The 12,468-nt window shown below is 53.5% G+C and overlaps 1 protein-coding gene across 3 annotated transcripts in view; it reads left to right on the top strand.

Annotated features, from left to right (window-relative positions):
* Window positions 1-3,547, top strand: part of ESRRB (estrogen related receptor beta) — a 95,230-nt gene extending 91,683 nt beyond the window's left edge. For all 3 annotated transcript variants that reach the window (XM_087813890.1, XM_087813893.1, XM_087813891.1), the window contains one exon: window positions 3,289-3,547. In XM_087813890.1, the coding sequence (XP_087670016.1) occupies window positions 3,289-3,533 (245 nt within the window). In that variant the 3' untranslated portion in view covers window positions 3,534-3,547. The remainder of the gene's footprint in view (window positions 1-3,288) is intronic.
* Window positions 3,548-12,468: the final 8,921 nt, after the last annotated feature.

The raw sequence follows: 12,468 nt of genomic DNA, 5'->3' as shown, positions 1-12,468 counted from the left end.
TAAGTTGACAGAATAAGCAGATGATATATAAGTTCCATATACCCCCTACCCCTGTACTCAGTTCCCTCTATTATGAACACCTTGCATTAGTGTGCTAATTTGTTACAATTAATGAGCCAATATTGATACATTTATTAACAAAAGTCCCTGGTTGCCATCAGGGTTTTTACTCTGCGTTTATACAGGACTAGAGGTTTTGACAAATGCGTAACAACAGATCTCCGTCATAACGTGCCATACAGAGTAGTGTTGCCACCCTCACAATCTCTTGTGCTCACCTGTTCAGAGCAGCATCTTACACAGCGTTGCGAAGGGGCTGGGAGTGTGAATGGGCACAGGAGGGGAGGGGCACTATGAAGCAGAAGACATAGGGCGATCACAGTGAGACGGCAGGGCTGGCAGGCCTTGGAGGGCACTCCTGACCACTTCATAGCAGACCTTGAGCTCAAGCTCACCCCAGCTAGGAGGAGAGAGTGAAGGGGGGAGGCCATTCAATGGCCACCTTCATCCCACCCCTCAACACCACGCTGCAAGGTCTTCCAGAAGCCTCTTTAGCCCGGCCAGCTGCTCTCACCTTGTGTGTCTGTAAGTGTGCATACAGACACACAGACATGCATGCACACTTACAGATACTCACACATGCACACAAACATACACATACACTTACACGGATATGCACACATGCGCACACACACCACCTGAGGACCCACAGTGGTTTGGTGACATGAGCCCTTCAGGAACTTCCATTAGCATCCAGTGGCATCTACCAAGCCATCCTGCAGGTATGAGAAGCTCAAGGCAGAGAAGGAGTTTGTGAGGCTCAAGGCCCTGGCTGCACAGTGGAGCTATTAGCTGCAGGCAGAAATGGGGAGACAACAGGCCTGTTTGGGGGTTAAGCTAGAAAAGCAGTTTGGGGTCATAGAGGCTCTCAGGCTGTGAAGGGGTTGGGTTGTGTAGGGTCAGTATAGGGAGCCATGAAGGATGGGGGGAGTGCGATAGTGACCTATCCCCAGCAGCAAAGCAGGAAAGTCACCAGGCAGACAGAGTGTTAGCTGGAGGAGAGACAGGGGCTTGGAGAGCGTTGCCATGGTCCTGGGGGCAGCCCCAAGGGCCACTGTGGGTGCTACTGCTGAGGTTGAGTGGACAGGACAGGACCATTCAGATGTGACCTGGGGCTGACGCTAGGCAGGAGGGTGAAGCACATCAGAGACAGGCTGTGGTCCCAAACCATGGCCCCTTGGGAGCCCGCTGGCTGACTTTCACCCCGTGTCCCGCCCTCTCCAAGGCTCCCTGACAGCAGAAAAAAATCATAGCCATTGATTTTGTAATTAACAGTTTATCAATGCCATCGATACAGACGCGCTGATGGATTGCAAAGAAATTAATCTTGCAATGTTATTTTATTTCATTTTTGGTCAAAGGCAGCTGCCAATTTTGGCCTCCTTGGGGAGGGTGGGGGGATGGGGAGATGAAGCTGGCAGGAGGCAAGGAGCCTGGATGGCCAGGTCCCAGCCTTACAGGGTCCAGCCCCTATAAACAGTTGCTTCCTCTGCAACTGACAAAGGAGTCCTCACTGCCTTGGTTTCAAGGAGCAGAAGAATGTGGAGGCGTCTTGAGTATCGGGCTAGTAACATCCCAGCTTGCCCCTAGTTTGAGTCCTCACAATAATGATGATAACATTTATTAGGTGCTTACTAAGTGCCTGGTAATGTGCTATTTCATTTAACCCTCAGTACCATTCCGTGAGGTGTGCACTCTTATTTGCTCCATTTTACAGACCAGGAAACAGTCTCAGAGAGCCTAAGTAACCTGGCCAAAGCCACACAGCATCTAAGGCTTTCAGTCTTATCTAGCTCACCCTACTGCTCTCCTTCCAAGAAAAAGAGGCAGGACCCTTGAAGGCACAGGCTGAGTGTGGACCCAGAAGGTCAGGGGGCAGTCATTGGTGTCAGCTGGTTGGTACAGTGGCCCTCAGCAGTCTGGCATCTAAACCAGCCCAACATGCAAAGGAATTGCCCCGCTCCTTTGAGTATTTCAGGAAACTTGCCCAGCCTTCCTTGGAGACCCACTCAGAGCTTCAAGCTCACTTGATTCACATGCTCCCTTCCTCTCCCACCTTTGGCAGGCACTGGGTGCTGCAGTTCAGGGTGGTGGCTCAGGCTCTTTAAGGAACACCAGAAGAAGGCTGGTTATTTTCCCTGAGGCCATGGAATGGGGTCCAGGAGATTCCCTTTGCTTCAGCTCAGACCTAACTGTAACCCAACTATCAGTGGGCACCTCCTGCCCTGCTGACATTTAGGTAAATTTTATTTGAACCCCCAATTCATGGACTAAGTCCAAAGCCCTCCCCAAGATTTTAGATTGCAAGGGTCCCTTCCAACAGCTACCTTCATCACCGTGTCCCATGTGTCCAGCCATGCTATCTCATGTTCCCTGCCACAGGCCACCCAGACACAGCTCAGCCTCTTTATCTGTGTCCGTAAACCAGCATTCTGTAAGGTTAGCGACTGCACTGAAGGCTTAGGCTGGTGCCTGGCAGCAGCAGCAACAGCATTAGTGACGATGCTGGTGATGATGATGGTGGTGATGGTGATGATGTTAATGATGATGATGGTGATGATGTTGGTGATAGTGATGATGGTGGTAGTTGTAATGATGGTGGTGATGGTGATGGTGGTGGTGATAGTGATGATGATGGTGGTAGTGGTGTTGATGGTGGTGATGACTGTGGTAATGATGATGATGGTGGTGGTGATGGTGATGGTGATGGTGATGGTGATGATACCACTAGCCGGGCACTTACTTTGTACTGTTTTAAGCCCTTGACCTGTGTTAACTCATTTAACCTCTTGAGGTAGGTATGGCTATTATCTCATTTCACAAATGAGGAAAATGGGGCACAGAGAAGTTAAATAACTCACCTAAAGTCACACAGCTAGCAAGTGAGGGACTCAGGATGCTACCTCCACCTGTCTGACTCCAGAGTCCACCCAGCACCTGCAGGCCAATTACAGGTCTGTTCCTGTTCAAGCCCTTCAGGGTCTCCACTTCTATCTCTGGTGGTTTCTCAAGAAATGTCCTCCATAGGTAGAGATCTCTCCCTGGGTCTAACCCCTAGCTCTGTCATTGGCCTCTGTGACCTCAGACTGGCAGCCCAACCTCTCTGAGCCTTGATTTCTCTCTCCCTAAAGTAAGGATTTGGACGGCCCCAAAGCAGAGCCTAAGGGCCCCATGCCCCATGGTGGCGCTCTCCCCCCAGGGCCCCTGATACTTACCCTGTGCCCACAGATTCCATGTACATCGAGGATCTGGAGGCGGTCCAGAAGCTGCAGGACCTGCTGCACGAGGCTCTGCAGGACTACGAGCTGAGCCAGCGCCACGCGGAGCCGCGGAGGACGGGCCAGCTGCTGCTGACTCTGCCCCTGCTGCGGCAGACGGCAGCCAAGGCCGTGCAGCACTTCTACAGCGTCAAACTGCAGGGCAAGGTGCCCATGCACAAACTCTTCCTGGAGATGCTGGAGGCCAAGGTCTGACGGCCCGGCACACAGACCCACTGCTGCCTGTGGACAGACCAACGGCCAGCAGGATGCAGAGACCTCCACAGCCACCAGCTTCGACCCACGAGCCCTGTGTCATGGCCATGAGCAGTCCCAGAAGAAGGGGCTTCCTGCCTCCCGGCTGTGTGCAGAGTCCTGGGTGCAGAGTCCTGGGTGCTGTGGGGAAGGGGAATGGGGATGGGAGGGCAGGGCGTGGGGCTCATCGGTAACTGGCTTTTTCTTTGGTATATTTTTCCTTCTCCGTGGGCAGTGCTGAGGCCTGGGCCAGGGCTGATTCCCTGAGACTGGAGACCACCGAAGAAGGGCCCCCTCTCCCCACCAAACCACCAAGAGGCAGCTGAGACATTTTCTGGCCCCACCCTCCCCCACCCCTGGCCTGGCAGGCAGTGCCAGCACCCAGGACTCCAGCACACTCAGGCTGGGTACCGCCTGGAGGCGCTCCTTTCTCAGAGGGCAGGGACTTGCTCCCAGAGGCCCTGCCTGCTCTGAGGTTCCCCGTGTCCCTTAGGAGGCCCTGCGCCTTCCGCAGACCTGCCGGCCCTCCTTCCACGTTCCCCTCGGCTCCAGCACACCCAGCTCCCAGCAGGGACTCGCCAGCAGGGGAGGAGCTGCTAGAACTCACGCATTTTCCTGGGCACCCCAGCCCTTGGTGCCCCTCACCTGCCCACCCTCTTCCTCCTCTTGTCCCCCAGGAGTCCCTGCTACTTCCTGCCCCCTCCTCAGAGCTCACTCAGACCATCCTTCAGCCAGCCAAGGTGACCAGGGCCCGCAGCTGGAACGGTGCTGGCTCACAGAGGAGCTCCCGGGGCCCCCCATTCTCCTCGCTTTCCTCTCTGTCAACCTTCAGGGCAGGTCCAGGGCAGGTGGTCTGTGGGAAATGGGAGCTGTGCAAGACCCTGGCCCCATTCTAGGCTCTCAGTCCTGGAAGGACCCAGGCAGGATACGGAGAGGCCCAAACCAATCTTTGCTAAGCACAGAAAAGCCCAGAAGCAGACATAAGCCGGCAGGGAAACCTGAAGACAGGGAGCTCCATGGAGGCCACCAGCCTCTCTGATCGTGCTGGTTCCGGCGCATTGGACAGCAGGACACCCCTCCCTGCGTTCCAAAGGGCTGGGTGAACCGTTGCCACAGGAGAGGTGGCTCCTGTTGCCCTCTGACTAAGGTGTGGCACCCTGGGAGGGCCCAGCTCTCTGGCCTAACCATGCCAGCCCCCTTGCTGCTATGCCGGGTGGCCAAACACCCCCATTTGCCCAGGATGTTCCTGGTTTTAGCACTGAAAGTCCTGTGTCCCAGGAAACCCCTCAGTCTGGGCAAATGGGGACAGTTGGTCACCTGGGTGGCAGTGAAAGTCCGTTATAACCCTCTTGGGGGAGGGACAGCTCTGAACCCCATCTGGTGTGCATAGGTGGCTGGGCAGCTTAGAGATCTCCAGAGGATGAAGGGCATTGGGCGTGATGGAAGATGCCCTTCCAAGCAGCTGCCTTCTGAAGCAGACATCAGAGCCACCCCACCTGGGACACTTTTCTGGGGGAATCCACACTCATTCTAGCCCAACCTCCCATCATGGGGAGAGGCAGGCAGATCCCACCCGCCCATTGCTGGGACGCCAGGCGGCCAGGTGCCCTCTCCCACAACCTCATGGTTTTCTAAGGCTGCTGCTGGTTCAGCCTCCCATCTCTCCGTACACAGACACCAGTTCTCCAGGCAGGAGGGTTGGCTAGAACCTGATGCCTCACACAGGAAATGTCAGTGGTTCCAAGGGACCTCACAGACCAGTGACAGGCACTCCCCTCCACTCCCCTTTGGTTGTGGGAAATCCAAGGCCACATTCACCTGACAGCATTGGAATTAGCCTCCAGGATGCTCCATCCCTAGCTCTGTGTGCGTCCCTATTGTCCCTGGGTGGACACATGGGCACCTCCTCAGCATCAAGTCTAACTTAACTGTTGGGGCTGTGCCCTGAGGTCTGAACTGGAGAACTCCCAGTGAGAGATTGGGGTCTGCCTCTCACTGTGCTGTGTTCTTGAGGAGGTGGGCAGAGGGTGGCATTTCCTCACCTGGGCACCCTGCTCTGTGCAGCATCACTTCCTGCTCGAGCATGAGGACCGTCCCGCCTGGCATGGCGGGGCTGTGTCCTGCTGGCATCTGCAGTCCATCATTTCAAAAGCCTCTCTGGCTAACGGTGCAGCAACTGGCTCGGACTGGGCGGGGGTTTGTACCCAGGGCAGTTCTGCCTTCTGCACCCAGAGCCCCTTTCCAGCAAAGGGGGCGGTGGCCCTGAAAGCTAGTGCCAATGAGATGCTGCTGCTCTTACACTTAAACTCTTGGGGCAACGAGAAGCATATCAGCAACAAGGGGAACCCTACTCACTGGGAGGGCCCTGCGGCGCACTTGATGGAGCCATTGACCTTCAGAGAGCAAGTTTAGGGGCCAGCTTCTTGGAAGCCTCACTGGCCCTGGGACCTCCCTGGAAAGAGGGTGGCCCTGGCTTAGTGCAGGATGGTGAGGTGAGAGTTTAGGGACACCCGGCCCCCCCAAAATAGGACAGAATGCAAGTTTACCCCCAAACCTGCTGTTCCGGGAAAACCTGTAAAGTGGAAATAGCCCTTCTCAGTTGTATTCTCATGCTACAGGTCATTGACATGAACCAAGAAATAAAGTGTAAAAAATCCAACCATGGAGAAGCTGGTATCGGCTGGGTTTTGTTTGGTTCCCGTTTCCCCACCCTTGTTAAAGCTTCCGGGATGGTCATGTCACACATGAACCTGGATGGTGGCCCCGGGTTTTACATACAGGAAACCAGTTATTTCCCAGGGCACAATTGAGGAGCCCAGTGGGAGGCTCTCAAAACCAGAGTGGGGTGTGGGCTGGGAGGCCACAGCACGACCTTGGAGGAGCTGGAATCTGCACGCACCCCTAAGTCAGGGGCCACCCTTCCCTCCAGACTCTCTCCTCCCCCTGTGCAGATAGAGGTGGGGAGTATCCTTGGGGAGTGGTGACAAACCTGTAACAAGAAGACAGAGGGGCCCATGCCCACGGAACAGCACCAAAGAAAAGCACTGCGTGGAAAGATTGTTTTATTTTCTAATAATGATAATGTGGCTGGAATGGCTTCTTAAGATGTATATATATTTTTTAAATGGCAGCCCCTCCTTGCATCCCCCACCTGTACGAATTTCTTCCTCTGTATGTGTTCTCCCAAAGACCCCCCTGTAAATGCAACACCCGAGGATTCTCCAGTCCTGGTCCCATGTATCTGGAATCTAATAAATAAGGAAGAGCCTATTGGAGAATTTCTTCACACGTTATGGTTCAGGCTGGCTGTCCCCTGGATGGCACGGCTCTCGGCTCTGAGGCTGATGCTAGGAGAGGCCGTGGGGGGAACCAGCTCAGCCCAAGCTCTCTGGGCAGTCAAGTGTGTTCAGCTGCAAGACTTGGGGATGCAACTTGAGAAATATGATTCAGGACTAGGAGACGCTCTCCTACTTTTTAGACTTTTTAAATTAATGGTGAGGATGAGGCCGCATGATTGCCCTTGCACCCTGCCCACATCCTCAAGGCCCCTCATTCTATACATGCCGCAGATAGAGCCCCAATGCCACGTTCAATGCCCAGCCACTCACATCCAAACAATAGTCCGGCAAACCGCAAAAGAACTAAAAGTGGCCCAAGTCTTTACCCCGAGCATTGGCAACATCCCCAGTGGGATGAAATTATTAATGCACAGCCAGACTGCGTCAGAAAGCTCTCTCTATCCCTCTCTCCCATGCGGCAGCTGCTCCTGAAAGCCTCCTTGGGCACCTCCACAGCTCCCTGTCATCTAGATCAGCTCGGCCTCTTAGCTTCTTCCCACTTTTCCGCACAAGCTAGTCAGGAGCTGGTCCAGTAAACAAAACCTCTTCTCTAGCGAAGGGTGCGCGGTGGGGTAGTGGAGGAAACCTCATTAACTCAGAAATTTCATTTTGCCTCTCTTGCAAATTCACTTTGTCCCCAAAGAACAGACGCCACCTGGGATCCCAGACAGCTGTCCCTTACCTGACCTGAGGCTCTGTCGTGCAAAGGGACTGTAGTTCTCCAGAACCTGGGACCACTTGCTCTTCCAGGGACCTACCTCCAGCATCAAAGGCTGGCAGTTGTTTTTAGTCTTATTTCGGACTAGAAGGGGCTAATCTTTTCTGATCCAGGGTGTGCTCTCGCTCCTCCGTTACCCCTCGTCTTCATGACTGATACTAGTCACTTGGGCCCTCTCTTTACTCTTTCATTCATCACCTGGCAAGAGGCTAGTTTGGGGGCATGGTGGGGGCTCCCAGTTGAGCAGAGAAGCTGGACATCACACTAGCAGTTTTCGAGGCATCTTAGACAGGAGACTTTCAGCAGCATGTGGGAGTGTGTAACGGGGAGCAATCTGGCCTTTAGCTGGGGAAGGGCTGCACAAGGAAACAGCCTGTGGACGGACACAGGTGGAGGCTGAGACCTGCGGGGAGGGGAGGACGCCGGCTGAGGCTGGAGGACAGCATTTCAGGGACAGCGAGAGCTGCTGGGGAACAGAGAGGGGGAGAGAGGCTGCTGTGCTCCGGGCTCGCTCAAGGAACTGGAAGGCCACCTGACTGGTTGGTTGGTTGGTGGCGGGGAGGGAGAAGAGGCTGGAAAGCAGAGGGGCCAGAGGGCACAGGGCTTGGTCAGCCTTGATGTCTATCCCAGAGCATGTGGGAAACCCTGGCAGAGTTTTAAGCAGGGGGTGACATGGTCAGATCTGTCCTTCTGCCCTCCACGGATCGGCTACTGGGGTGAGGCACGAGCTTTGGATTCAGACTGGCCTAGGCTCAGAGATCCCTGCTCTGCCTTAGTGACAGGGTGACCAAGGACCAGGCGCCTCCCTCCCCACCTGCACAGGGAAGCTGACCACACCCTGAAAAGATGCCGACAGGTGATATCAGTGGGCTGCTAGCTGCGTCCTAGCATCTTACACATCCCGCCCCATGCATTCCTCACAGTGAATGCTTGATGTAAATGCCGCTGCCTTCATTGTACAGAAGACTAAAGCTCAGCAAGGTCAACCAACGTGCTTAAGGTCACAGAGCCCAGATCTGAGTCCACATCAATTAGAGTCTCTTCTCTTACCTGCCATGCTGGATTCCCGACCAGCCAGCTCAAGGGCCAGACACATAGCAGGCAAGCAACAGTGTCCGTTCCTTTCCCCACCCTCCTCCCACTGCAAAGAATCACATGGCCTCGCAGGAGCCACCCCAGCCACAGATGTCTGCTCCCACCCCTGCCGGGGACAGCTTGTTGCCATCAGGTCAGCTCACTAGCACGTCCAGCCAGCCAGGAGGAGAAGGGGACATGAACAGTCGAGAGTGCGGTTGGTGTGCGCTGCGGCAGTGGGGCCCCTGGAGAGGGCACGGCTATGCCAGTTTGGCGGTTAAGTGACTTTAACCAAAGAAACGCCCCTTGTAAGTACCTGAGCTGGGGTAACGATACTGGTCTTCAGGCCAATTACTGGGAACAAAATTCTAGGCACTGCTGCCTTATTCCTCCCCGCTTGTCTTTGAAGAGAAAAAACTCAGCCTAACATTACGGGCCAATATTAGGGTGATATTATCATCCTAAAGGTCCCTGGGGGTGGGGGGTCGGGGAGAGTCTTAGACTCATAAAGAGGAAAAGTCTCAGCTGTGTGATATCAGAGGTCAGGGCTTAGAAGAAATCCTCTGTCCCCAGACAAAGCATGGAGGATCTAAGGGGTTCTATCTTGGGAGGGGGAGGGGACAGGGAAGTCTAAAGCAGGTATTTTGTGTCCCTCAAAGCATGTCTCATAGGTGGCTGGCTCTGGCTCACAATCTCCTCTAGTCACAGGTCTGCAAGGTGAGCGTGGGGAGGGGCACCAGTGTCAGGCCCAGAAGACAGGGCTGGGTGATCCTTGCCTGGCCCTGGTCAGACTGGGGTCACTGCCCTGGAGGTGGGCTGGGGTGCGGGAAGTGAGCAGGAGGCCAGCAGAGAGGAGGGATCTGGGACAGATGTGGTGGGAAGTGCCAAAAGGAAAGAGGTTTTGCCTCAGAGGAGATGTTCCTGGAAGGAGACAAAGCTCCCCAGCTTCCTCTGGAAATTGCTTTGTTTAAAATGCAAAGTGCAGATGTGTTTAGATGACATCTCAGCATCCATCACCCTATGCAAATGCCGACCCTGGGGAAGAGCAGCCCCTGTAAGTCACTCGGATCCCCCTAATCGAGTGTGTGGTGATGGCAGGCCAAGGGAACAGCACAGGGGTGGTGACAGCTCGCCACCCAGGAGAGGGGCTTGATAAGGGGAGGTGGGGGAGGGAGCCCAGCCCTGGGGGGTTGGGCGGCTGGGTCCACATCTGTGCCAGGTAGAGATGAGCTCAGCCCCCTCCCAGGCTAGCCGCTGCAGGATGGGGGCTGCAGGCCACTGAAGGACAGAGCTCTAAACAAGGCACCGCCGCTGTCGGGCTTGGGGACAGTGAATTAAATCCTTCTGGGGAGCAGGCAGGATGCCCCTCGCCCCAACACTCTGCCCCAGGGAAACTGGGAAAATTGAAAGCCTGGGTGGAGGTGGGTGGGGCTCTTAAACTCCAGCCCTCCATCCAACGCCTCGATCAATCACCATCCCATAGCCCTCAGCACGGTATTCCACACTCGGCCTGTACACCTTCACTGACAAAACCTTAACGTCCCGGTGATACCGCTATAATTTAACCTAGTTATGAGTAACTGGAAAGGAGCTAAGGGAGGGCCAAACATTATAGTCATTTGTGCAGCTTTGCCAGGAAGCTGCAGTTTAACACTCCCCAGGCAGCCACGGGACGGGGGAGAATAGGCGCATGCCCAGCAAAGTCTGGGTGACATAGGGAAGGTACTTGTCGGTCAGGCACACTGGGAACAGGTCATTGGCCAGAGTAAGCGTGGCCACTGCAAGCACAGGAAGATAGGAGACATTTAATCTCCTAAACAAAGGAGTTCTCTCTCTTGTTGCTCGTGCTTGACTCCTGGCTTGCGGGGCTCTCACGCTCCTGCATTCACCCCATGGCCCACAGCCTTGTGGACCCCACACATGATGGACTGATTCGGACCGACGGACTGCAACTAGCTTAATGTAAAGCGGACCCGGCTGCAGCATGGAACGGAAACTCTAGACACGGGCTTTGCTTCTAGCTCTACCGAAGCCCCAACTGTACCTCTTCCAGGACTGGGTTAAGGGAAATGGGACTTTGGAAACCCAGAGATGTCATTCCGTGAAAATAAAACTTTCTACCACATCTCGTTCACCTGTGGGGGCCTGCAGAAATGTGGTACCCCAAGAACTCCACTCCCACTAGCAACAGAGAAAGACCACCCACATATTTCTCCGATAATACTAATAGAATTTCCAGATAAAATCCAAGATGCCCAGTTAAATTCAAATTTCATATAAACGAGGAGTAATTCTTAGTATCAGCATGTGCCAAATATTGCATGGGGTTATTTTTTGTTTATGTGAAATTCAAACTTAACTGGTGTCCTGTATCTCTATTTGCTAAATCTGGTGACCCTACACCCTGGATAGTCCATTCCATTTCCTTTGCACACATCTAATCACTATGTTGTGGACTGAGCCCACCTCTGCCTTCCTTTCAGTTTCACCTACCCCACCTCCATCCTAGCTTTGCCTCCAGGCCACATGCAGCAATTTTGCTTCCTTCCCTTTATCTTTCACAGGTCATCCGCTATAAACTTCTTGCACCCCCAGCTCCATCTTAGCCTCTGTCTGTGATCCTTAACCCTAGAAAAACTGCTCAGCCTGGCTGTTAGCTCCACTACAAACACACATCCTTCAATATTCATTCCTGTACTCAGCTCCTGCTACATGTCTGACACATGACTAGACACAGAACACAGTAGTAAACAAGACAGGTGTGGTCTTTGGTCCCCTGGGGCTTACGTACTAGTTGGGTTAGACAGATATTTTTTAAAAAAAGAAGAAGCAGCCCAGCCAGTGTGGCTCAGTGATTAAATGTCAATCCATGCACCAAGAGGTCACCGGTTTGATTCCCAGTCAAGGCACATGCTCAGGTTGCAGGTTCAACCCCCAGTGGGGGGGCAAGAGGCAGCCAATCGATGTTTCTCTCTCTCTCCCTCTCCTTTCCTCTCTCTCTAAAATCAATAAAAAATATTTTTTAAAAAAAAGAAACAGCAGTAGCTCATAAAGTAATTAGAAATGTGAGGAATAAAGAAACTGAGATGGAGAATAATGGGACAGGGAGGGAGCCTACTTTGCTGGGATTGCTGGGGAGAGCCACTCTGAAGGATTGACATTTAAGCCAAGATCTGAAAGACGAGAAAATGTTAACCATGCAAACAGAAGCACTGGCATATGCAAAGGTCCTGGGGTGAGACTGAATCTCAGCAGGGGCCTTAATGTTAGACAGCTCTTTTATGTCTCAGAAATTTTATTTTTTAATTTATACATTTATTTTACCCTCCATGGATATTCCAAATTCCCATATTCTTAGGGTCCCAAGTCAGTTCCACCTCAAGTGAGTTCCCAAGTGAGTTCCACTTCACCTCATGACAGTGACACTAAGAAGATGGAGCCAACACAGCTTCCTTTCATTACCAATCCCCCCACCCCATAGCCACCCACCCATTTCTTCCTTTCCTTTGTTCTTGAGACTAGATGTGTCTGACTTCCCTCCACAGCCAGACCTTCCACCTGTCTTGACAGCCTTGCCAGTCCCCTTTGGGCCTTTGCTCCAGCAAGTGGTTCCTCTCTCTTGTAGCTTCAACCTTCCCACCCCACCGCCTCCTCCTCTTTCGCCTTCAAACCAGCTCAGACATGATGGCTTCTCTTCCACCTATGACTTCATCTCTTTCTTTGTGTTCTTGGCCATTTTCCCCCTGAAGATATTTGATGTTCTCGT

This window comes from Miniopterus natalensis, chromosome 1 (genome assembly GCF_054644295.1).
Source record: "Miniopterus natalensis isolate mMinNat1 chromosome 1, mMinNat1.hap1, whole genome shotgun sequence".
Classification (NCBI taxonomy): Eukaryota; Metazoa; Chordata; class Mammalia; order Chiroptera; family Miniopteridae; genus Miniopterus; species Miniopterus natalensis.
Note: the sequence above shows the minus strand (reverse complement) of the source record. Positions and strands in the feature narration are given on the sequence as shown.